Raw genomic sequence first — 25,040 nt, forward strand, 5'->3', positions numbered from 1 at the left:
TCCACTTCCTCCTCCATGTGATCACAGGGAGGCTGCCAGCAGCTCAATGGGTTAGGTGTGTCCTCCTTCATGTCCAGTAAGAAAGAGAGGAAGATCTTGTTCCCAAGAGCTCAAGCAAAAGCCCTGGATTTAATACCACAGGCGAGGTCTAGGGACACCATAGCGTGCGTGCACGTGCACACACACACACACACACACAAACACACACGGCATTCATCTCCTTGCGGGGAGAGGGAGTTGGGGTATTTATCCAACAGTTCAGTTCCCGTCAGTATTGGCTCTTAGGGCGCATGAATTCCCTAGTACCTCTGGCCTGAGGCAGCTCCAGGGCAGAGTAAGCAGCAGAGACAGTGTACAGATAAAGGGGCACAGGGTCTGGCATCTGGAAGTCGAGCTGATACACACAGAAAGTGAGAGATTTGAGAGATTATAGGCAGAGCACCGACAGGAGAGCTCTCGCACGTGTGAACTGTCAGCTGAGATGCACGTCAGCAACACCAAGTGTCACCAAGATGGGGTTGGCTTTGAAATAACAAATCATTTTTTTGGCTTTTACTCTCACTATTGAAGTGCTGGAATGCCCAGGACCCTGTTTCAGTGGGGAGCCCAGGTGGGGTTTCCCTCCGCTGACTGCCTGGAATGATGCTAAACTACAATGTCTTCATCTTTAACTGAGAACAACAGCACCTACTCCTTGAGGCAGTTGCAAAGACTGATGATGATAATGCATATACATTGCTTAACACAGTGCCTACCACGAAGCAGGCATTCAAATACATATTAACCATTAGTAGGAACACTGGCAGTGGCAGTAGTAGTAATTTAATACTAGTGAATATTCAACACTTTTCTGACATTTTTGGCTATGGTGTCCCCAAAGCAGGCATTATTATTCCTGGGGAGATTAAAAAGAGAAGGTGGAACATTTATGCCCATTAATCTCTTGGATTTCTCAGTCAATGTTGTGGGGCTTTCTTTGAACTTTTTAAAAAAATTAGTGTATATTTCCAGGAAGTTACAAAGGTAATACAGAGAAGTCCCCTGTGTCCTTTCTGTAGTTTCCCCTAATGGGTATCTCTTATCACATCATAGAAAAATATCACAATTAGGAAGCCATCATTGGTACTGTGTGTGTGCCATTGAGTCACATGTGTACATTTGTGTAACCAGCACCACGCTCAAGACACGGCACTGCTCCATCACCAGAGAGCTGTGCTGTGCTGCCTCCCTGTACTAAGCCAGGGCCTGGGTGCCCACTCCTGTCTCGATGCTGGCTCAGGCCCACCCTTCCTGTTTGCCAGTTATGAAAGCAAGATGGGCAGGGGGTGGTGGTGGGAGAGTTCACTTTAAAAAATTCAAAATAATGCCACAAAGTTTGGTGAAACATTATAAAAAGAATAGAGTGTCCATACGAAATTGTATTTAAAGAGATAGAAATACACATTGGGTACAGCGTGCACAGCTCAGGTGAGAGGTGCGCCAAAAATCTCAGAAATCACCACGAAAGAAGTTATCCATGTAACCAAACAGCACCTGTTCCCCAAAAACCTATGGAAATAAAATAATAAATAATAACAATAACAATAATAAGAGATGACTAAAGTTGGAAAGCAAAAAATGATAGAAATAGTACAATTAGACCATATAAATAAAAGGTGTTCAAAAAGTAAGAACTTAGAGATTGAACAAAATTTAAATTGATAAGTAAGTAACATTAGAAAAACAAATTAGGTAAAAAACAAAAAATGTTTAAAAGTCTTGAGCAAAAAATAACTAAAGGCTAAACATAAGCACATCCTATTACCCACTAACTCTTAGGCATATATCCAATAGAAACACATGCATGTGGCCAGGCACAGTGACTCACGCCTGTAATCCCAGCACTTTGGGAGGCCGAGGCGGGTGGATTGCCTGAGGTCAGGTGTTCAAGACCAGCCTGGCCAACATGGTGAAACCCCATCTCTACTAAAAATACAAAAAAAAAATTAGCTGGGCATGGCAGCGGGCACCTGTAATCCTAGCTACTTGGGAGGCTGAGGCAGGAGGATCCCTTGAACCCGGGAGGCAGAGGTTGCAGTGAGCCAAGATCGTGCCATTGCACTCCAGCCTGGGCAACAAGAGTGAAACTCTGTCTCACAAAAAAAAAAAAAAAAAAAAAAGAAAGAAAAGAAAAGAAGCACATGTAATGTGTCTAGCATTAGACAGGTACATGCATGCTTGTTAATAGCTATTGTTCTTAGAAGCTGAAAACGACCCAAAAGTACATTATCAGTACAATAAATTGTGGTATATTTACACAATGGAATTCTATACAATAATGAAAGTGAACTATAACTACACAAGACAACACAGATGTATTGAATTCAAGAAGCCAGAAACAAAAGAATATACATTGTATGACTCCATTTCTAAAAATGCAACCAACAAGCTATGTTAAGCTAAGATGTTAGAATCTGGACAGAGGCTGCCTTTGGAGGCTCTTCATCTATAAAGTGGAGGAAAAGTTGCCATTTCGTAGGGTGGCCATGATGATCAAATGGGACAATGTGGGCAGCCGACCAGTGTTGGTCACCTAGTCAGCCCTCAATTAGCTTAGATTTGCAGGTCTGGGTGCTTTCTGGCCTTTTTGTTTTTGTGATGTTTGTGGGGAGGTTGTTTTTGCACAGGAATTTCACCTCCTTTAATTGTCTTCCTCCATCCTCTCTTCTCCCTCAGGTCTTGCTGTCAAGTTTGAGGTTCTTGCTCTGTGTTTATTCTTTCTCTTTAGCAATACTCCCTCAAGTGCCATTATGACCGGCTCGTGGCACTGGTGCTTGGGAGGAGGCTGAATGGTCAAGTGGTACAATAGGCACACTGTCAGCCATTGTCTGTGGCTGTGAGACCATTTCTGGTCTAACATGCACCTTCTCTAATCAACTGTCAGCCAGAGAAGGGGAGAAAACACAGGTCTTGTTTTAGCAGCCACAAGAATATGGGAGGCTGTTCAATGACTCAGTGTGCAGAAAAGAGTTTGCATGGCCCGCCTGAACTGCTGTCTTTAGAAAGACTGCTTGCAGGCTGGGCGCGGTGGCTCACACCTGTAATCCCAGCACATTGGGAGGCCGAGGCAGGCAGATCACAAGGTCAGGAGATCAAGACCATCCCGGCCAACATGGCGAAACCCCGTCTCTACTAAAAATACAAAAAAATTAGCTGGGCGTGGCAGCATGCACCTGTAGTCCCAGCTACTAGGGAGGCTGAGGCAGGAGAATTGCTGGAACCTGGGAGGCAGAAACTGCAGTGAGTCAAGATCATGCCACTGCACTCCAGCCTGGCAGCAGAGAGACTCCATTAAAAAAAAAAAAAAAAAAGGAAAGAAGGAAGGAAGGAACGGCAGGAGGGAGGGAGGGAGGGAGGAAGGAAGGAAGGCAGGCAGGCAGGCTGCTTATAAGTCTGGCCTTGGTTGGAGTTTGAGAACTTGGAGGGTCAACAGTTTGATGGAAAACTTTTCCTACATGATAAGAGGGCTTCAGTGTGTCTACACTCTCTGTACAGCAGTGAGGTTGATGTTGAACCCCTGCTCTCCTCCAGGAGTCTGGAATTTTGGCATATGCCAGGTAGAGGCTGCCTTCATGACCAGCCCCCAATAAAAACCCTGGCTGATGTGTTTTAAGGAACTTCCTTGTGATACATACTGCCACAGCTCACTTCTGGGGGAATTGAGCGTGCTCTGTGTAATGGCACTGGGAGAGGACTCCAGAAGCTCCCGCCTGGTTTTCTGAACCTTTTGCTTTTGCTGGTTTCGCCCTGTGTCCCATTGTTGTCATATCACAGCTGTGAGAATGACACTAGGCTGAGTCCTGTGAGTCCTCTAGTGAGTCACTCAATGTGATTTTGGTCTTGGGAATCTCAGACACACTCACAAAACTGTGTGTGAGTCACAGTGTTGTGTATGTGCTGGGAAGAAATAGGGCTCCCCACACTAGGGTCAGAACTAGGGTTGTTTTTGCACAGGAATTTCACCTCCTTTAATTCTCTTCCTCCATCCTCTCTTCTCCCTCAGGTCTTGCTGTCAAGTTTGAGGTTCTTGCTCTGTGTTTATTCTTTCTCTTTAGCAATACTCCCTCAAGTTGCCATTATTTCCGAAAAGCCATAGAGAGGTGGGGTGGTGTAGAAAGAATGGTGAGGTTTCAAGCCGGGCATGGTGGTTCACGCCTGTAATCCCAGCACTTTGGAAGGCAGAGGTGGGCGGATCACGAGGTCAGGAGATCAAGACCATCCTGGCTAACACAGTGAAACCCTATCTCTACTAAAAATACAAAAAATTAGCTGGGCGGGCTAATGGTGGTGAGTGCCTGTAGTCCCAGCTACTTGGGAGGCTGAGGCAGGAGAATGGCGTGAACCCAGGAGGCGCAGCTTGCAGTGAGCAGAGATCACACCACTGCACTCCAGCCTGGGCAAGAGAGGGAGACTCCGTCTCTTTGAAAAAGAAAGAATGATGAGGTTTCCCCAATGATTACGAACATTCTATTGTAATTACACAAGCTGGGTGGGCACGGTGGCTCACGCCTGTAATCCCAACACTTTGGGAGACTGAGGCAGGAGGATCATTTGAGCCCAGGAGTTCATGACCAGCCTAGGCAACAAAGGGAGATATTGTCTCTACAAAAAGAAGTGTTTTAAAAAGTTAGATGGATGGCCGGGCGTGGTGCCTCATGCCCGTAATCCCAGCACTTTGGGAGGCTGAGGCGGGCAGATTGCAAGGTCAGGAGATGGAGACCATGCTGGCTAACACAGTGAAACCCCGTCTCTACTAAAAATACAAAAAATTAGCCAAGCATGGTGGTGGGCACCTGTAGTCCCAGCTACTTGGGAGACAGGCAGGAGAATGGCGTCAACCCAGGAGGCGGAGGTTGCGGTGAGCCGAGATCGCGCCACTGCACTCCAGCCTAGGCGACAGAGCGAGACTCCATCTCAAAAAAAAAAAAAAAAAATTAGCTGGACATAGCGGTGTGCTACTGTAGTCTCAGCTACTTGGAAGGCTAAGGTGAAAGGATCACTTGAGCCCGGGGAAGATGAGACTTCAGTGAACTGTGATTGTGCCACTTCTCTCCAGCCTGGGCAACAGAGCAAGACTGTGTCTCAAAAAAAAAAAAAAAAAAAGACAGAAAGAAAAGATTGTACCAACCCCTGAAGACCACTGAAAGTGTGTGTGAGTGAGTGTGCATGTGTTTGACATGTATGAGTGAGCGGCTGGGCGGGTGGATGAGTGTGTGAGGCTGTTAAAGTGGGTGTGCCTGTGTGTGAGTGGTGAGAGTGTGAGGGTGTCGTGAGTGTGAGCGTTGTGTATGGGGGTTGTGAAGGTGTGTGCATGTGTGCATGCGTGTACAATCATGTGTGTGTGCATGTGTGTGTGTGCATGTGTAATGAGACCCCAATGAGGGAGACATGATCCTTTACAGTTTAATAATAGCCAGTGCACAACTCAATCGTCTGAGCCCTCATCCAAGGTTTCTGCTCACATGCTCAGGCCTCCAGACAGGAATTGTTCCAGAGCTGGAAATAGTTTATCCAGGGCACGGTGTATATCAAAGACTCGCAAATTAAACTCTGTGGAAGAAGAAAGAAAACAGACTTTGGGGGAAGTATTTTTCAAAGGCGAGCAACAGGCGCCTGTTCCCCAGGTCTGTCCCTGTGGCTGCTCATGAACCCCATCGGCAGAGAGGGGAGCTGCCCACAGTCAAGGGTAGAAACAGAAAGGAGGGCCAGTCTGCAACAGGAATGTCACCCTGTCTTCCCCCTACCCAGCCACTTGGGACCCACAGCAGGTGCAGCTGGAGCCTGTGGCCTGGCAGAACCCTGTGATATGGACCAGGCAGGCCAGCAAGGAGCAACAGCATCGTCCCCTTCTCCTGCACCTCCCTAGGCATGGGGGAGCCACTTGTATCTGCCAGCTTTCAAGGGGTGCCACTGACGGACCAGGAAAAATAGGAGGGAACAAGGAGGAAATTGGACAATGCTTAGAGACCTGGAGAGGGAGGGAGAAGACAGAAGAAGGACCCCAAGGAAAGGCAAACACTACTTTCACACAGAGGGTCTGGGGAGCGGGCCAGGTTGGAGACAGGTTCAGGCGACTAGAGGCCTGGGTGCAGGGCTGTACCAGCCCAAATATAAAATCTCCCTCTTTCCCCCTTAGGAGGTGCAGGCAGCTCCAGGGCTGGGCCCCAGCTGGCCCCAATCCACATAAGTGGAAAAACTGCCAACTGCTAGCTGTTGCTTTTTAAAATGTTCACTTCACAAGTCCCTTTGGGATGACTCCTACTACACACCTTTCTCAGCTTCTTGCTTTGCAGGGGACAGGAAGAATTGCTCGTGTCATTCCTCTTGCATTTGGTCCGGCCAATCTTCACGGTAACTATATACTCCACTCCTGTCGTCAGCTGCAGAGAATCAGTTGTGCTGTTAGTGTGGACTCCAAGCATCCGGTGGATGAACCTCTCCTGGAGAAGCTAGGACTGAGAGTAAAGCCCCCAGAGCCATAGTCCTTGTTCCCGGAGCTTACCCACCAAAAGCAGGGCTCCCTTCTCCCTACTTCTGGCTGGAGGGAGGGCAATGGCAGCCAGAGCCCCTGGTCATAGGTTGGTTTGCTGCAGCAGCCACAGAAAGCTTCTCACCTGCCTCCTTTCCATCCTCAGGACAGAAGAGGTAACATCAAGCTGGGTTGCCTGGCCACCACAGGCCACTCCCAGGCTGGCTCATGTGGCCTTCATAATGCAACAGAGTCAGCATCTTGTCCCCACCCTCCCAGTCCCTTCCACCACTTCCTGTCTCCCTGCTATCCTTCCTGACCAACCTAGCGGAAGGCAGCTTAACAATACAGTTAAAAACAGTTTTGAAATCAAATTGATTTGGGGCACGCATTTTCCATTTACTGACTGACCTTGAGCAAGCTACTTAGCATCCTCAGCTTTTCCACTTACAAAGTACAAATCACAATTGTGCCTGCTCATGGAGTTGTTATGTGGGCTAAATGGAAGCATGCATTTCCCTTAATGCATAAAATACATTTTAAATATTTTCATAATTATAAATTATTAAATGTTTTAGCAAAGTGTCTGCAGCATTACTTTGAAGCAGATTCGGTGTTAGGAGAGTGACAGAACACAAAATCTGGCTTTATCCCCTGCAGACTCTGTCACCATGGGGGAGTCCCTCCATTTTCCTGAGCCTCAGTTTCCTCATCTAGGAAACAAGGAGAATAATGCCAGTTTCCTATTAGCGTGTACAGAAATGAAGGAAGGAGGCGTGGTGAGTACACGAGCCACGGAGAACGCACGCCAGGGATTTCCCCATGGCTCTTTCACTTGTGATCAAGTGTGAGGCCGTGAACCCTACAGGGGTTGGAGCCTGGAAAAGCCCTTGTGGGCAGGGAGGTCCTACTCCCAGAAGGGAGACTCTAACAGAGAGCTTGGGGGTTACAGTTCCCTGTCCGGTTCTGAGCTGGATTCGCTGAGTAGATGCGTGGATTAGTGGATCTTCACCAGTGCAGGAGCTCTGGGAGGCTCCCTGCTGCCTTGCCCTGTCACTGTTGGTCAAGCCCATCAAGAGGGCTTGGTCGTCTCTGGGGTGGTGACTGACGCAGAGAGTGCCCACACTGCTCCTGGGAGGAAGACACCCTTAGCAAATACTGGGACAGGGCAGCAGGGGGGCTAGGCCTGAGGGCAGTACCAGGCTCCCAGCACCCATGCATGCAGGGGCCATCCACGCATGGGCATTTGTAGGGCTGTGCCAGGCATGGTCACACTGACTTTCAGCACGCTCGGAATGTAAGAAAAAACTAAACCACCAGTCATCACTGTAAGTGATGTTCCAGTGTGCAAAGAGTTATTCATTATTAGACTTATTTGTTTGATAATGACAGGAGTAGTAGTAATAATGGCAAAGATTTTTACAAGTGCTATTAGATGTTGGCACTGCGATAAGTACTTCCCTCCTATTCTGAGCCACTTCGCAGGTGAAGAAACTGAGGCCTGGAGAGTCTGGATGTCACTTGACCAAGAGCCTCCATCAGAAGGAGCTGGGCGTGAAGCCCCAGAGGCACCTGACAGCCCTCCATGCCTGCCCTTGTTCCCTCTGTGAGGTGTAAGGACAGATACAATCGTCTGGGTGTGGAGGTGCCCAGAGGCCCATGCCAAGATCCACCCAGCTACCAGGAGGCATGCCTGTTCTGTCTCCTTATCAATATGAATGACATCAAATGCTCATCATTATTCTTTAACAGCTAACTTAATGGTAATTGATTGATTTCACAAGACAAGCCTCCTTGGGGTCTCAACTAAGAGAGGAAGAACCAAGAACCAAATGGACAACATCGCCATCTTGTGGTAGTAGTGCCTCACTGAGCTAGTCCGCGGGACAGTCTGCATTGGGATAAGGATTTGACCTACGCTGACTGGTCCTGCCCACCCTGCACTCCCTCCTTGCGGGTTCTCTCAGTTACAGTTGCCTTACTCTCTGGCCAAAGAGCTTTCCCATAGCCAGTTGTGTTTTCCCAAATCCAGCTAATTGAACTAGGACATAGCATTGTTGCTGCCCCAACTTCTACAGTCGGCCCTCTGTACTTATGAGCTCCACATCTGTGGATGCAAACAACTGTGCATCAAAATATTCAGGAAAAAAAAGTATGGTTGCCTCTATACTGAACATTTTTGTCTTGTAATTAATCGCTAAACAGTACAGTATAATAATTATCTACATAGCATTTACACTGTACCAGTTATTATAATTAATCTAGAAATGATTTACCATATGTAGGAAGATGTGCATAGGTTATGTGGAAATGCTATTCCATTTTACAGAAGAGACCTGAGAATCCGTGGATGTGGACATCCTGAGGGGTCCTGGAACCAATTCCTCATGGACACCAAGGGTGACTGTATAATTTATTATTCTGACCTTGAGGAAATGTTGGACCAATAAAAATGGTTCCCAAACAACTTTTCTTTCTTCTATTATCCTTCAATTAATATATTTCAGAGAAATTTTATATGTAAAACAGAAGGTGAGGTGATCTGGCTGAACCCTACTTCTCACATCCCCTCCACTTCCAGAATAAACCCTCTCGGTAATGTGAAGTTTGTATAACAGACAAAACCCAGTTTTGAATTTTACAACCCTGGACATTGAAAAAATATTGGGGGCTACAGGCCTACAGAGAATATTTGTATTTTGCCAAATGAGAACTTTAAAGGGAGCAAAATCATCCTTGCTGTCACTCTGGCAGGGTCAAATATCAGAATGAAAGGCAATTCTTCCCAAGGAAAAAGAGTTGGCCAGGCGTGGTGGCTCATGCGTGTAACCCCAGCACTTTGGGAGGCCAAGGCGGGCAGATCACCTGAGGTCAGGAGTTCGAGACCAGCCTGGCTAACATGGTGAAACACTGTTTCTACTAAAAATACAAAAAATTAGCTAGGTGTGGTGGCGCACACCTGTAATCCCAGCTACTCGGGAGGCTGAGGCAGGACAATCGCTTAAACCCGGGAGGTGGAGGTTGCAGCGAGCCGAGATTATGCCATTGCACTCCAACTTGGGCAACAAGAGTGAAACTCCATCTCAAAAAAAGAAAGAAAGAGAGAGAGAGAGAGAGAGAAAGGAAGGAAGGAAGGAAGAGTTCAATCCCCAGTGAACATTTTTGTTTCTAAGTGTAATGGAGTTAGAGTTCGTGCCAGTCCTTAGAAAAGAATTTTAGAAGCATGGCTGAGGACATTCTGGAATCTGAACAACTCTACAATGGACCCACTACAAGTGAAAATGCTCCCCACTCGGGACCTCACGGAGAACCACTGCTCGGTTGTTTCGGGAGCCACCCCAGAATCCTCATGTGTCTGAAAGGGCAAGAACGGGGCCTGCTGATGTCTGGGAAGAGCAAGGTACGAACCTGCATCTGACTTCGAATTAGCTTCTGAACTCGATATAAGTAGGTGTCGTTGCTGGCATTGTTGTAGGATTGAATGAAGAAGTTAAGCGTTGAATTCATGTTCTTCTTGCTCATAGGCTTCTCCTGGAAGCCCTCCCACCTTTGGAAGTGACCCAGCTTGGCCGACAGGACCAGGGCAATCAGCAGCAGCAGGGGGTTTCTCCAGCATCTGATCCCCATGTCTACAGCCTCGGAAACCTTCTTCCCAACTGCACCTTCCAGGGTGTGGTGGTGCCAGGCAGTAGCTCACTCGTTCTCCCACGGTGACCCTCACCAACATAGGCTTTCCTGGGGGATGGCCTGCCTGCATTTAAACAGAGATTCAAACTGAACCTTGTCACTCACTTTCCAGTCAGTTCATTTTCTACCCATTTACACCACCCATTCAGTTCTTTGGTGATCCAGGCAAGCAAAATTTTTAAACACTTGCCAAGGTGTGCAAGCCCCTCTCCCTGCCTTCACAGGTCTCAGGGAAGAAAGCCCCCAGAACAGCCCCTCCAGTGCTCTGCAGTAGGATCTGGGTCATAGAGAAGCATCACTTACAGGAAGGGAGGAGGCCTTATGGAGAAGGTAGTATCTGAACTGAGATATAAGGAAGCAGTCATATGGAGCAAGAGGTGGTACATTCTTCTTACCTACCTTGGGCTCCAACTGTCTTACCAAGCCACCACCTGTTCCCTGTGCTTCCTTTAGAGACACGTTCTCCTTGCTCACCTGCCACCCACCCACCACAGATTTCTGCCTGCGGGATCCCCCTGTACCTGCAGACCCTGCCCTGGCTTTTGCTACCTTGTTGTGACCCTAGTGGAGCTTTGTGAGGTAATTGCAGCCTCCCTATGAGGGACGAATAAGCTGTGAGCCCCATTTAGAAATTATCCTGCAGACCCCTGAAGATTAGGTGTCACTTACCCCCAAAAGTCCATGAGTGCCCTATTTTAAAAACATTTACTGGCTGGGCATGGTGGCTCACGCCTGTAATCTCAGCATTTTGGGAGGTTGAGGTGGGTGAATCACCAGAGGTCAGGAGTTCGAGATCAGCCTGGCCAACGTGGTAAAATCCCGTCTCTACTAAAAATACAAAATTAGCTGGGTGTGGTGGCATGCACCTACAGTGCCAGTTACTCGAGAGGCTGAGGCAGGAGAATCGCTTGAACCCAGGAGGTGGAGGCTGAAGTGAGCCGGGATGGCGCCGCTGCACTCCAGCCTGGGTGACAGAGTGAGACTCTGTCTCAAAAAAAAAAAAAGAAAAAGAAAAAGAAAAAGAAAAAAGGAAAAACAAAAAGCAGCAGAAAAACACCCTAAATGGAATCCCACCAGAACAAAACATTAGTGGAATAGTTGATGAAATGTGAATAAAATCTGCAGATTAGTTAATAGTATTGTGTGAATGTTGATATTCTAGTTTTCACCGTTGTACTGTGATTGTATAATACGTTAAAATTTGGGGAAGTGGAATGAAGGGTATATGAGAATGCTTTACGCTATTTTTGCAACCTTTGTTTAAGTCTGAAATTATTCCAAAATAAAGGTTAAAATGTCCAAAAGTAAATAAAGCATTGTTCTATGAAGAGTAGCGTGCTGAGGAGGGGGGAAGCAGGAGCCTTAGGATCCAACTGTCCTGGCTCAAGTCCTTCGCTGGGGACTCTGGGAGAGTTACCTCATCTCCCTATGCTGAGTTTCTTCATCTGTAATATGAGAATGGGGAGAAAGACTCCTCTTGGGTTGTGGTAGAGACTAACTGGATATAGGGAAAGAACCTGCTCCCAAGTCAGGTGTCGGGTGCATAAGAACATCTTCTTCGTGATTCTTCTGTGACTCTGAACCCACACTTAACCCTTGGCCTGGTCAGGTCCCTCCTGTCCCAGAAGCCAGGCCACCTTCCATCATGACAATGTTGCTAGCACCTGTCACAACATCCTCCCTTGGCCCCAGAGCCTGTCTCGAGAGGACTTGTCCAGCCGGTGGAGGTGATATGTTTGAAATTCCCTGAGCCTGAGCTGCCGAGGGCCACTTGCTGTAGAATAGATAATGAAGGATTCTGAGTAATCGGGGAGGCCACTCAGACCTGGGTCATCTCAGCATCCCCTGGACACCTGGAATACTCCTGTCAGACTGAGGCCCATAGAGAGGAAAAATAACATTAGTTGGGCCGTATTCGAAACCCCATGGATGTGGGGCTCAAAGCATAAACAATAAATCTGCTTAAGAAACATGGGAGTTGGTTGCGTCTGTGAAGAGGAAAATGAGTCACTGGCAATTTTAATTGAAGAAAAGGAAAACATAGGCCCTGGCTATGCTACAGAAGGAGATGTGAGGGGCCTAACAGGTCACACTGGCATTCCTTAGCTTGTGGCAGTAGGACGCTGATCTCTGACTCTGTGGACATGGAATCAGGAAAAAATACGATTCTGGTCAGGTGCATGTATAAAGGGAGACAGGGAGCTTGGTTACAGCATGGAATAGGGGCAGAGCATAGAGGCTGACGCTTGGGGGCTGAGGCTGGAGGATTGCTTCAGCCCAGGAGTTCCAGACCAGCCTGGGCAACATGATGAAACCCTGTCTCTACAGAAAATACAAAAATTAGCCAGGCATGGTGGCACATACCTGTAGTCCCAGCTACTCGGGAAGCTGAGGTGGGAGGATCGCCTGAGCCCAAGAGAAGTCAAGGCTGCAATGAGCTGAGATTGCACCAAGCACTCCAGCTTGAGTGACAAAACAAAGGGAAATAGAGGACTTAGTTGTCTGGTTACTGCCATGAAATAATGGAAAAGTAGGGGCCTGAGTATTTCCATGGAACAAGAGTAAATTAGGAGTGCTGGCTATAACAAATAGGAGCCCTGTTCTTGCCAATAAAAGAAGGGAAAAATACGAGCTCTGGTTAGACAATGGAATAACAGGAAATGTGGGGTCTGCTCATGTCCGTGGAATGAGGGGCATAGGAGAGAAGGATAGCAAAAGGGCATGAGAAAACTTCAGGTGATAGATATGTCTGTTGTATGAATTGTAGTGATGATTCCACAGATGCATACGTACGACAAATCTCATCAAATTGTACACTTTAAATATGTGCAATTTGGCCTGGCGCAGTGGCTCACACCTGTAATCCCAACACTTTGGGGAGGCCAAGGTGAGCAGATCACATGAGGCCAGGAGTTCAAGATCTGCCTGGCCAACATGGTGAAACCCCATCTCTACTAAAAAACACAAAAATTAGCCAGGGAGCACACGCCTATAGTCTCAGCAACTCTGGAGGCTGAGGTGAAAGGATCGCTTGAGCCCTGGAGGTCTAGAATGCAGTGAGCTGTGATTGTGCCACTGCACTCCAGCCTATCCTACAGAGTAAGACCCCGTCTAAAAAGAAAGAAAGAAAGAAAAAGGAAGGAAGGAAGGAAGGAAGGAAGGAAGGAAGGAAGGAAGGAAGGAAGGAAGGAAGGAAGGAAGGAAGGAAGGAAAGAAGGAAGGAACGTATCTTTCCCAGGAGTCCAGCAAACCAGGCCTCCTATCTCATGAGCTGAACCTGGTAACAGGCCACTGCTGGACCTGGCATGATGGCAAGTGTGGGATTCCTGTTGGATCAACCCGTGGCTTGGTGCTGTGTGGATGAGATGGTGCGTGTCCCACAGGGGCCCTCTATGAGTTGCAGAACTTCCTGGTTCTCTCTGTTGACGACCAAGCTCAGGATTTCTTTATCAGTCAAGCTCCTAGGAGAAGCAGGAAACAAACAAGAACATGGTGATGTGTTTTATCCCAGCAGGCTCTGCTTGCGTGGGCTGAGGAACCTGCAGACAGGGAGTTTCCTGGCTGTAGCTTTTCATCACTCCTTCACCAGTAGATATGGCATTGGTGCTGGGAAAGGGTCACACTGTGACACTCTCTCCATCAGCTTACATCTGCTATCTGAAATTTTCCCATCACTCTGGGGAAACAAATCGTCCTCTGTAAATAACACGGCTGATCTCAGTTGGTTTCTTCTCTCCACTCTCTCTTTTCTTTCTTTTTTTTCTTTTTTTGCTTGTCGCACTATTTGACAAGCTCTGCTTTTTCCCCTAAATAATTTTGTTCTAGGCTGGCTGCTGACCTGGATATAACCCAGGCAGAAAGCAAGTCTATTTGCGACCCGTCTGCTGCCAGGCACCCTCCACACATGGCCCAGGAAGGAATGGTTAGCAGTCTGTGCCTGCTTGAGGACTCTCCCAGCCATGGCTGCAGGGCGGGGGTAGGGGAGCAGAGTCCACACTGCCAGCAGCAGCTCCCACTGCAGCCCTGAGCCCTCACCTCCAGGGCAGCGGCAGAAGAACATGGCTGACCTTGGCTGGAAATGCCTTCTGATTCTGGGGAGCAGGCCAGCGGCAGGCACACAGAATGTCAGCAAACAAGGCGGTGCTACAGATGGTTCCAAACTGGCATCACTCCAAAGGTCCCAGGGTACATTTTCTCTTTCCAGACACAGAAACCTGAGAAATCACAAGGCTTAAAAAGTCAGAGCATGTCACAAGAGGCCAAGGATGTCCAGGGTGGAGGGGCTTATGGGGAGGTCATCATCCTCACCCAGCCTTTGGTCTCCTTTCTGCAGACGTTTTCCACAACACGGTATCTGTTTACCAGCTCTTAAATAGTCATCAGGTTCCATTTTGAAAGCAAAGAAAAAGCAGGTGGATTCTGCAGGCCGCGACACTCCTGCTTCCACCTTCTCCTGAGATCTTTCTGGTTTTCTGTAAGCAGATGCTCTTCCCACTGAAGTAATGAGCAGCAAAAGCAGAAGAGGGCCAAGAGTTTGTTGAAATCTGTAATTAAGACTTCAGGTTCAGCTCTTTTGCCCATTTTTCTTTTTGGTTGTCTTCAGCTGATTCGTAGGATTTCTTTATCCTTCTTGCAAATATCATCCTCTGGGTTGTGGTTGTCTTTTCATTTTATTTATGGCATGTTGATGAAAAAATATTCTTAATGGAAAGAATGTATTGATTTTTCTCTCATGGTTTGCATTTTTATGTCTTATTTAGGAAATCAAGGTCATAAAGCTACTTTTAAATAATTTTTTCTGAAATTTTTAAAGTTCAGCATTTCCCATTTATGTCCATAATCCATCCAGATATTTGTGCATGGTACGTTTACTAATGTTTTCTTCAGAATTTTTGTATCTATCTTCATGAGTTAAACTGGCCGATGATTGTTTTTTCTCATATTGTGCTTTCCTGGTTTGGGTTTCAAGGTTATACTGGCCTCATCCAATGAGTTGGGGAGCATGTCAGTCTGGGTCTCCACAGTCAGCACAGGCACACTTGCAACAGGAGAGTTCAGGGAAGTTTCCATACAGGGCACTGTGCAATGGTGCAGGTGCACAGAAACCCCAGGGCACAGGGCAAATGTCTGCAGCTAGCAGCAGCCATGCCAGCAACCCTAAGCCTGAAAGATGAGGTAAACAATCTGGAAAGAATTGGAGTGCCAGTTGGCCACCTTGTAGAGGGAGCAGGGGACAAACACCATGATCTCAATCCCCTCTGTCCTCTACCTCATGCCTAGGCATCTTGTTGTCAAACACAAACAGAAGTTATAGGGCACAAGGGCCCTACTGATGGAGTCCACAGCAGCCTGTGTTGTGGAGCAGAGAGCGGCATGGAGAAAGTGCATTAGTCAGGGTTCTCCAGAGAAACACATAGATATGAAGATATTTATTATAAAGGATTGGCTTGTACAATTATGGAGGCCTCGAAGTCCACCATCTGCTGTTTGCAAGCTGGAAACCAAAGAAAACCAATGGTATAGTTTGAAGGTCTGAGAGCTGGAGAGCCACGGGTGTAGATTCCAACCCGAGTCTGAAGGCTTAATAACCAGGAGCGCTGAGGACAGGAGAAGATTGATGTCAGAGTCCAAACAGCCAGGCAGAGCTAATTCAACCATCTGCCACTCGGGCACTCAGTGGATTGGATTGGATGGTGTCACTCACATTGGAAGCCATTTGCTTTTACTCCGTCCACTGATTCAAATGCTGACCTTTTCCAGAAACATCCTCACAGACCTATCCAGAAATAACATTTAACAGATATTGGGCATTCTGTGACCCAGTCAAGTTGACACATAAAATTAACTATAACAGAGGGGTAGCAAGTGGGGCTAGGGGGCAAACAGAAATTAGCCAGCGCCAGACGATTTCCCTCTGTCTTAATTCTCTTGAAGAGCTGCTAGTTTTTACCTTTTTACCCGTTCCTTTTAGGGATTGGGAAAGGGAGATTCTATGATCTGACTTCATTTCATTTCTTTGTCCAGATACTCTCCCAATGTGGAGCTGATTTTCATCATTTGCAGAAGTTATCTTCTATAAAATCTCTGCAAACACAGAAGTAGTAAATGCTAAACCATTGTCCCCAGGAAAAATACAAGGCTTGGTTTCCTTGAGTCTCTGGTTACAACACTTTCTTTTAATTGATCAATATATAACCTCGTTTTATGTGTGTCTCTAGTTAGAGGTGTCTTTTAAAATGTATATAGTTGACTCGTTATCATCAAGCTCATCACCAAGAGCTCTGTAAATGCCTGAATGAAGCTTATTTAAGACACATTTTCTCCATAAGGCACCTCACAGCCTTCCTGTGCTTAGGAACTAGATAGCACTGCAGCACTATGCCTGGGGATTTAAATGGCAAAATCGCCAACCAAAAAAGCACAAAACTGAAACCACATGTGGTGGCTCATACCTGTAATCCCAGCACTTTGGGAGGCCAAGGCTGAAGGCACTTGAGCTCAGGAGTTCGAGATCAACCTGGGTAACACAGCAAGACCCCACCTCTTAAAAAAAAAAAAAAAAAAAACCACAAAATTGCAAAATGTGACACTAAACAGGCTGTGAAAAAGGACACTTGTTAACAATATAAAAGCTGGAACAAGGCTGGGAGTGGTGGCTCAAGGCCAAGGTGGGTGGATTACCTGAGGTCAGGAGTTCGAGACCAGCCTGATCAACATGGGGAAACCCCATCTCTACTAAAAATACAAAACTTAGCTGGGTATGGTGGCATGTGCCTGTATTCCCAGCTACTTGGGAGGCTGAGGCAGGAGAATTGCTTGAACCCAGGAGGTGTAGGTTACAGTGAGCTGAGATCGAGCCACTGCACTGCAGCCTGGTAGACAGAGTGAGACTCCATCTCAAAAAACAAACAAACAAACAAAAAACAACAACAGCTGGAACAAGAAGGCAGAGTGTTGCTGTGTTTGACCTCAGCTTGGAACATATGTGTCAGGCCACCCACATTTTTTCCCACTCTGAATGCCCGTGAATGACTGCAAAATTGCCACAAGTGTTGATTTTAGGATTGCAACTTAATTTCAGCAAGTAGGTGAATTTGCAAATATGAAATCCATGAAAAATAAGGGTTGACTGTTTTTAAAGCCAGTTACTACCATGCTAAGAGTAGATTTGTGAAGACCCAGTTCTTCCCACCTGATTACGAAGAAATGCTAGCACCGCACCCTAAATAAGCCTGGGACAGTGTAATTTAGTGATGGGAAAATTATTTAACTTTCCAAGACAGTCTTAGATGTTTCCATAAGAGCCAGATGTGATGCAAACCAAATATACCACAGTGGAAAAAGGTTTTGTGAAATTTGATTCATTCAACTATTGGCCATTAACAATCAATTACAAACACTTATAGCAACAGAGAAAATATATGTTTCATAAACAAACAAAAAATACAAACTACAAGCATACTCCTAATCATACTTACATGTGTGTAAGTTTCATGGACAAAAATGAGATAGCACTATATATGTATAAAAAATTAAAAATGTTTCGTTGGGTAGGTAGAATTATGAGCATCTTTTTTTCCTAAAATTTCTCCTAATGTAATATTAAATAATGATGTGAAAGGAATTCAAAGAGTATGTGGGAAATAAACCATTTTTCCCTTTAAGCAATTGTGTCTGTGGCTCATAACCATAACTTATATTAAGCATAGATAAGAAAGGTCCTAGAACATATAATATAAATAAAAATTGTCAAAATGATCTTTTGCCCATTTGCCATAAATAAAGGCATCAAGTTAATTTCAAAACTTGTTTGTAGACTTTTATATCAGCTAATAAAAAGAAGAATATTTGGTCGGGCACAGTGGCTCATGCCCGTAATCCCAGCACTTTGGGAGGCAGAGATGGAAAGACTGCTTGAGCTCAGGAGTTTGAGACCAGCCTGGGCAAGACAGCAAGACCTCATCTCTACTAAAAATAAAAATTAAAAAAACAGCTGGGTTTGGTGGTACATGCCTGTAGTCCCAGCTACTCAGGAGGCTGAGGTAGGAGGATCACTCACTCCTGGGAGATTTAGGCTGCAGTGAGCTGTGATTGTGCACTTCAGCCTGGGCAGCAGAGCAAGACCCTGTCTCAGAAAAAAAAAAAAAAAAAAAAAAAAAAAAAAAGAAGAAGAACACTTACTAATGACAATAATATGTATTTTCTCATAAGCATTTATTTTAACTTAATTTACCATTTTTTGTTTTCCCTAACAGATATTTGTATATATTTAATTTTACCTTTTCTAACTTTTTGGTCTGAATTTTGTAAAGTCATTTTTTAAGGAAAGGTTAAGTAAGATTAATAAAGTTACATTTGGGGAAACTTGTGACAATTTTGACAGGGTGTGAAATGTCACCCCACACACATAACACACAAACACGTAAACTGATGTTGTTTCAAAAAGTTTTTTAGAGATTAACAAAAGCTGTTTAATTATTTCTCTGAAATGTGCCATTCAAATGTTCTTGGGTTTTGTTAGTCTATGAGAAAAATGAAAAGAATCACTGTAAATAGAACAATTAAATTCTATCCTTAGATTTGCACAACCTCATCCACACAGATGGAAGATTTATTTTCATTAATGCATTCCTTTAACGATTTTGGGTGAAGAGCCTCCTGAAATGGACTTCCTTCTTCCCTGCCTTCTGAAGTAGAACACTCTGCTTTAGATGGTTTGACCTTGTCCGATGACTCTGAGCCACGCTTAGCATTTCAGGCAGAAGCAAGGCTGAGATGTCATCAGAGGAGGCCACTGCAGACCTGGGCAGGTACCCTTGGGCCATACCATGCAGGGCCATGTGAGCTGAGGGCTGTCCCCCAACCCCAGCGTAGGGGCTCCAGCTTCCCAACTTTGTCAATGCAACCAGAGTGGACCAGGGTGAGCACGGACTCCCTCTAACCTAGCTGTTGTGCTGTGAAAACATCTGCAAATCCTCGGAGGCCCTCCCATCAGGAAATGGTGTCTCATTTCCCTCCCCTTGAATGTGGGTGAGCCTTCTTGCTTTGCTTCAGTGAAGCAGCAGTGATGTCCTGTAACTTTCCATACTGGATCTTTGCCTGGTGCTTTCTCTCCTTCTGTGAACACACGCAGATGGCTACACCCTTTCTCCATATCGATTCTGTTCTTTTCTGACTCTGGCTTTCTTAGTGTTGGGGTTCTCCAGTAGCTTCAGGCCTGTCTTGATGGATCATATTTCGGGGTGTGTGTTGATTCAGTCTGAGCGTCCAGGTGTCCACCTCCATCTGCTCACAGGGAAAAGCCAGCAGTACTGTTGGCTCTGCCTTGTTCAGGCTACAGGCTCCATTCCTGCTCTGACTTCTCAGAAACTCCCCGAAGCCTTTTTCTTCTTTTCTTACACGTGTCTGGAGTTTCTGAAAAGCAAGGCACATAGAGGCTAGTGCAATCCACTAGGACTTGTGCAACGATAAAATTGTTCTCTGTGCAGTCCAATATAGTAGTGTAGGGCAGCATCTCATGCTCCATCCACCTAGGCTCCTGGTGGAGTCTGAAAATTAAACTTATATAAGACAAGTTAATAGCAGAAAAGCACACAGATGTATTTGATACAAGTTTTACATGGCATGGGAGGCCTCATAAGGAAATAAAAACCCAAAGAAGCAGTTAGAGTATGTTACTTATTTACTGAATTGGACAAAGAATAGTAAACTGAAAATGTGATGAGGCAGAGGAGTTTGGGCTAGGGTAGTTAATTGGATAGAAAAGTGACTAGGAAGATAAGGGTTAGTTTAACAGGGTTTGTACAGAATTCTCTTGGACTCAACTTCCTGCCTTTGATGATAAAAATGTTGCTTTATTGCTAGTATAAGAAGGACATCTTTCATATGGGAGTTTCATCTCTTGCTTTAAAGAAACAAGAGGTTGGGGCCAGGCACAGTGGCTCACGCCGTAATCCCAGCACTTTGGGAGGCCGAGGCGGGCGGATCGTGAGGTCAGGTGATCGAGACCATCCTGGCTAACACGGTGAAACCCCGTCTCTACTAAAAATACAAAAAATTAGCCGGGTGTGGTGGCGGGCGTCTGTAGTCCCAGTCACTCAGGAGGCTGAGGCAGGGGAATGGCATGAACCCACGAGGCAGAGCTTGCAGTGAGCCGAGATTGCACCACTGTGCTCCAGCCTGGGCAACAGAGCGAAACTCTGTCTCAAAAAAAAAAAAGAAAAGAAAAGAAAAAGAAAGAAACAAGAGGTCAAAGCATCCAGTGTGTATTCTGTATGCAAAAAGAAAAGAAAAAGGTCAAAGTAATCTTCTTGCACCTGTCGTTTTTCAGGTGTCTTTTTTTTTGAGACAGAGTCTCACTTACTCTGTCACCCAGGCTGGAGTGTAATGGCGCGATCTTGGCTCACTGCAACCTCTGTTCCACCTCTCAGGTTCAAGTGATTCTCCTGCCTTAGCCTCCTGAGTAACTGGGATTACAGGCATGCACCACCACACCCAGCTAATTTTTGTATTTTTTGTAAATTTTGTATTTTTAGTACAGATGGGGTTTCATTGTGTTGGCTAGGCTGGTCTTGAACTAGTCACCTCAAGTGATCCGCTTGCCTCAACCTCCCAAAGTTTTGGGATTACAGGTGTGAGCCACCGCCCTCAGGCATCTAACTTAGTCAATCCACCAGGTGTCTAACTTAGTCAATCCAGCAGGGTGATATATTTTTAACTCTTTCAGTAGCCACTGGCTATGTGTGGCTATTGAGCACTTGAAATGTGGCTAGTACAGCCCTGAAATGGAACTTTACATTTTATTTAATATTATTTAATGTGAATGTAAATGGCCACCAGTGGTAGGCAGTTCCATCCTGGGCAGCGCAGGTGTGGGCAGTGGGTCTTTTGGCTCTTCTCCAAGGTGACTTCTACTCTTCTCCTGATCCACACCAGGGGTGCTTCTCCTTTTCTTTTCCTTCTTGTTTCAAGGATTCCTCAACTGTCTCTCTAGTCAGGCCTTATTCTGTGATGTTCATCTCCCTGCCCTGCCTCATTTCCTCCCCCAGCCTCTGGGAGAAGAAAGCACTTGCTCTACACAGTAATTAAATTTTGAAGGTTTTCTCCCGCTTTCGTGTGGACTGGCGGAATGGTGGGAGTGCCCACAAATTTCCTGTGACAAAGAAGAGAATGAAGGAAATTACCAGAAACCACCAAAAATGTCTCTCTTAATTGCAAGTACTAGCTTCGAGGAGGCAGTCTGTTCCGGCTCCTTTTCAACTGACTACAGATTTGAGAATCTAGAACTGTGTGCTTTAGAATAGGGGTGGATTTCAAAATGTGCATTTTCTAGACCCCAGCTGCAAGAGACCTTGATACCAAAATCCAGTGGCCTAGCAATCAGTATTTCTTAAATATCCATTAGAGCTTCTGCATCAAACCACGTTTGGGAACTGATTTAATCAACACACTGATTTACTTAGGAGTTTTTGATTTAGCCTCACTCCATTAAACACCCATAGACTGCTCTGCTTTCCAAATGCTTATGTTCACTTTTTACGGTTTTTCTCTGATGTCCCCTGCATTTACGGTCACCTCCAACTTCCTGCCTCCTTCTCTCTCCAAAAGCACACAGATCAGCTTTTCAAAGTTAGAATAACGCATGTAGTAATCGTAAATAAACTGCATGAAGAGCTGAGATTTCTTTCTATCTCTACAGAGGCCTGAAATGTATGAACTCTGTGATATGTGCTTTAGTCAACTTTCTTTCTAGGAGTTTGGCCCCTCTTGCCTTGCTCTCTACAGACAGTCTTCATTTTTTAAAATTTTGCATGCCAGTGCCCAGAGTGTATTTATTAATAGTTTGAAACTGTCATAAATCCTCAGCATCTCTGCCTTAGCACTGCCAAGCTTGAATGGTCTAGACATTGTATTCAAAAATAACTCCCTCTGGGACAGGCCTGAAAGTCTCTGGCACAGGATTCCATCTATCTATGGATACTTCTCCTAGGAGATTAAAAGTCTTCCTGGCAGGCACAAATTTTGTCCCTGGAGATCCATCCACTATGGCCAGTATTATGTAAAGGATAAGAGTTCAGTGGTTGATATCCACTGAATATAATTCAGTCAACAAAAGAGTGGATTGTGCATATATTGCATATATGCAACTCATTTATAACCAAGGAAGAGAGGACCAACAGAAAGTTAGTTTGGGGAGATTTAAAAATAACTGAACTTATATTGGGGAAGTCTTGCTCTTGGAGATAAAAATGGCTTTTATTGCCAGCTGTTGCTCATTTTTTGGTAGGCGGTATCAAGCATGTGATGCTTTGGTGGCTACACCAGATTCTCTTTTGCAGAACTTGCATGTAGGGTGTGGGTTCCATCCAATCTGTTATCCCCCTGTTCCTTCATCCATCCCATTGCCATGCGAGTTTTACTGAGTAGGTGATATTTACTAGAGGCCACGGATCATTTACCATATCCTCATACCTAAAAGATTAAAGTTCACCTTGGCCCAGGACCCCTCTGGGTGGTCACGCCCCCTGCGCCGATGTCCCGGGAGTTAGCTGTGCGTATGCTCGGCTCACACACCCCCCTCTCCGGGGCCTCCTGGGAACTGTAGTAGGCGGCTCGCGCATCCCCGCCCCCATGACAGGACCTGGGCTACAGCTCCCGAAAGGCCTCGCGCGTCGCGCCTGCGCCTGCGCCCCTGCGGCCGCCAGAGGGAGGGCTAAGGCGCCTGGGCGCGCAGCGAGCCGGCTGAGGGGGCTGTGGCGGCTGCGGCTGGCAACATGGACAACGCGGGGAAGGAGCGTGAGGCGGTACAGCTGATGGCGGAGGCCGAGAAGCGAGTCAAGGCCTCCCACTCCTTCCTCCGAGGGCTGTTTGGGTGAGCGCCAGACCGTGCGTGCCCTAGGGGGTCTCGGTACTTGGCCCCCTTCCTTTCACGCTGACCCCCCGAGTCCCCCACGCGACCTCTGGGACCCTCAGACCACGCCTAGGGGCCCTCAGCCTGCAGGCGTCCTCCAGAAATCCTGTAGGGCCCCCTAGCGCCCCCTGGAGTCCCCAGGACGCCCCGGGGCCCTCAGTCCGCACGCGCCCTCCGGAGACCCCACAGGGCCCCCCAGGGTCCCTGGAAACCCCGCATCCTCCCAGGGGCTCTCAGCCCCCACGCGCACTTTAGAGACCCCCTAGGGCCGGCAGAACCCCCCCAGGGTTCCTCAGCCCCCACACGCCCTCCAGATCCCCTAACACGCCCCCTTGGAATCCCCAGAGTCTCACAGGGACCCTCAGCCCCCACGCGCCTTTCAGAGAACCCCTAGGACCCCCAGATCCCCCCAAGCGCCCCAGGAAGCCCCTAGAACACTCTAGGGGGGCTGTCAGCCCCACGCGCCCTCTGGAGACCCCGGATCTTCCCCGTCGCCCTGGCCCGGGTTGGTGCGGGGGTCCCACTACCTAGCAGGTCAGCAGCTCCCTGAGGGCCGGGGGCGGGGTAGCCCGGGGCGCGCGTGGGGCCCCCTTCTCCGTGCGTGGCGAGTCGTATTGGTGCATTTCGCCACGTTGAAGCCCGTATCGCTCCGGAGACCGGTCCGGGTGAGGCGCGCCCGGGAGGAACCGGAGGGGTCAGTGCAGGGGCCGCCCCTGGCGCCTGGCACGCGCTGCTGGGGGCGTCCTGCCTGCTGGTGGGCCCCGCGGGGGAGGGGGCTGCCAGGCGCCGGATCCAGAGCTGGTGTGCTTGTTGGCCTCCCGCCAGGGGCCTTGCGCCGAGTACACCTTTAGTAAATACTTGAATAATGAACGAATGTATTTTCTCAGCATAGTATTTTTCCTTCTCCGGAGATTGATTGATAGCCAGGGCCTCCTGTTTGATTAACGGTGACGCTGCTCCGGTTTAAGTCAGCGCCCTTTGGGAATCCCGTTAATCTCCTGTAATTCTTCCTTGCTCTCTTAAGGAGGATTTTGAATTCCAAGCTCTCAAAAAGCAGAGCCCGCACTGACAGCCCAGAATTCTTCTGGGCTGTTGAATATGTGAATGATTCAGCTGTTTAGGATGAGAAAGGCAGAAATTTTGTGTGTGCCTGTTTTCGTTTTTTTCTTTTGAAAGTGAAAGATCCTTTGCTGTTACCAAGAGCAGATACTTAACCCATTGCATGACTAGACACGATTTCATTTCTGTACACATTCAGTTCAGACTCTTATTTCCGAAGACACACGTAATGGGCTCTTAGCTTGTTTTGCCAACTTCATTCTTTTGGCTATAAATTATAGTACTTTACGGCTATTGATATATCTTTAGGAAATGCTTAAGGACAAGTTTCGTGCAGTACTCATAACTGCAGAAATGCATAAAGGGCTGCAAAAATGCATGAAGATAAGGGTCCCTTATCTTCCTCTAAGAGGACATTTATCACAGCTGGTTTCTGAATTTCTCATGTGATGTGTAGGAGATATAGCTATGAATTATGTTTTGTTTTGCATTTAAAAGTTTTAACAGTACCATCAAGTGCTAGCGCCACACTAACTCCTTTTAAATGTTTTGATTCACAAAACATTTAAAATTCACTCTGATAAAATTTAATGCCATAGTACCTCATGCCAGGAGTTTATTTTAATGTTACAACGTATTTCAAGTCAGGAAGTGCTTCCCTGTGGAAGAGTCTGTAACTGGCAGAGGAAAAAGCATGACAGCACTTGGTGCTTGTCTCAGGAGAACACTCCTTTTGGGAAAGAGGTTTTCGGTGTTTTTAGGAAACTAGGCCAAATCTTGAGCTTATAATCCTTAAAGGATTTTGAAAAGCCTTTGTTTTTAAAGAAACATCTCTCTTTTAACTGTTGCTACCTATGTTATTGACAGGACATATAC

General features: G+C 46.6%; 2 protein-coding genes and 1 long non-coding RNA gene across 9 annotated transcripts in view; 1 reads left to right on the forward strand and 2 right to left on the reverse strand.

Moving 5' to 3' along the window:
- Window positions 1-805: 805 nt before the first annotated feature.
- CSTL1 (cystatin like 1) lies at window positions 806-10,200 on the reverse strand. 2 transcript variants are annotated; one of them, XM_005568181.5, is made up of 3 exons: window positions 9,917-10,200; window positions 6,309-6,419; window positions 806-5,589 (listed from the first exon to the last, which is right to left on the reverse strand). In XM_005568181.5, exons 1-3 carry the CDS (start codon window positions 10,133-10,135, stop codon window positions 5,506-5,508), a joined length of 414 nt encoding a protein of 137 aa, XP_005568238.2. In that variant the 5' UTR covers window positions 10,136-10,200; the 3' UTR covers window positions 806-5,505. The 2 variants fall into 2 exon arrangements, 1 of the variants encoding a protein (XP_005568238.2); XR_010578543.1 differs by lacking the exon at window positions 9,917-10,200 and adding an exon at window positions 6,542-6,677 and having other exon boundaries at window positions 5,577-5,589.
- An 8,192-nt stretch (window positions 10,201-18,392) lies between these two features.
- LOC135965590 (uncharacterized) lies at window positions 18,393-23,802 on the reverse strand. Its single transcript, XR_010578544.2, has 2 exons — window positions 23,633-23,802; window positions 18,393-19,609 (listed from the first exon to the last, which is right to left on the reverse strand). It is a non-coding gene; the product is annotated as an uncharacterized lncRNA (long non-coding RNA).
- NAPB (NSF attachment protein beta) overlaps window positions 22,898-25,040 on the forward strand; it is a 50,628-nt gene continuing 48,485 nt past the window's right edge. For all 6 annotated transcript variants that reach the window (XM_015457631.3, XM_015457633.3, XM_045362394.2 and 3 more), the window contains exon 1: window positions 22,898-23,066. In XM_015457631.3, coding sequence (XP_015313117.1) covers window positions 22,969-23,066 — 98 coding nt within the window. In that variant the 5' untranslated portion in view covers window positions 22,898-22,968. The remainder of the gene's footprint in view (window positions 23,067-25,040) is intronic.

Source organism: Macaca fascicularis, chromosome 10 (genome assembly GCF_037993035.2).
Source record: "Macaca fascicularis isolate 582-1 chromosome 10, T2T-MFA8v1.1".
In the NCBI taxonomy this organism is placed as follows: domain Eukaryota; kingdom Metazoa; phylum Chordata; class Mammalia; order Primates; family Cercopithecidae; genus Macaca; species Macaca fascicularis.

Bases quoted from the DNA above. Each gene is read 5' to 3' on its own strand.
- CSTL1 (XM_005568181.5), bottom strand. From the start codon at position 10,135: ATGGGGATCAGATGCTGGAGAAACCCCCTGCTGCTGCTGATTGCCCTG. The intron at 6,420-9,916 runs GTTCGTACCTTG...GATTCTCTGCAG, and splicing joins TAATTCGAAGTCAGATGCAG to CTGACGACAGGAGTGGAGTA. The intron at 5,590-6,308 runs GTGTGTAGTAGG...CTTCTTCCACAG, and splicing joins AAAGCAAGAAGCTGAGAAAG to AGTTTAATTTGCGAGTCTTT.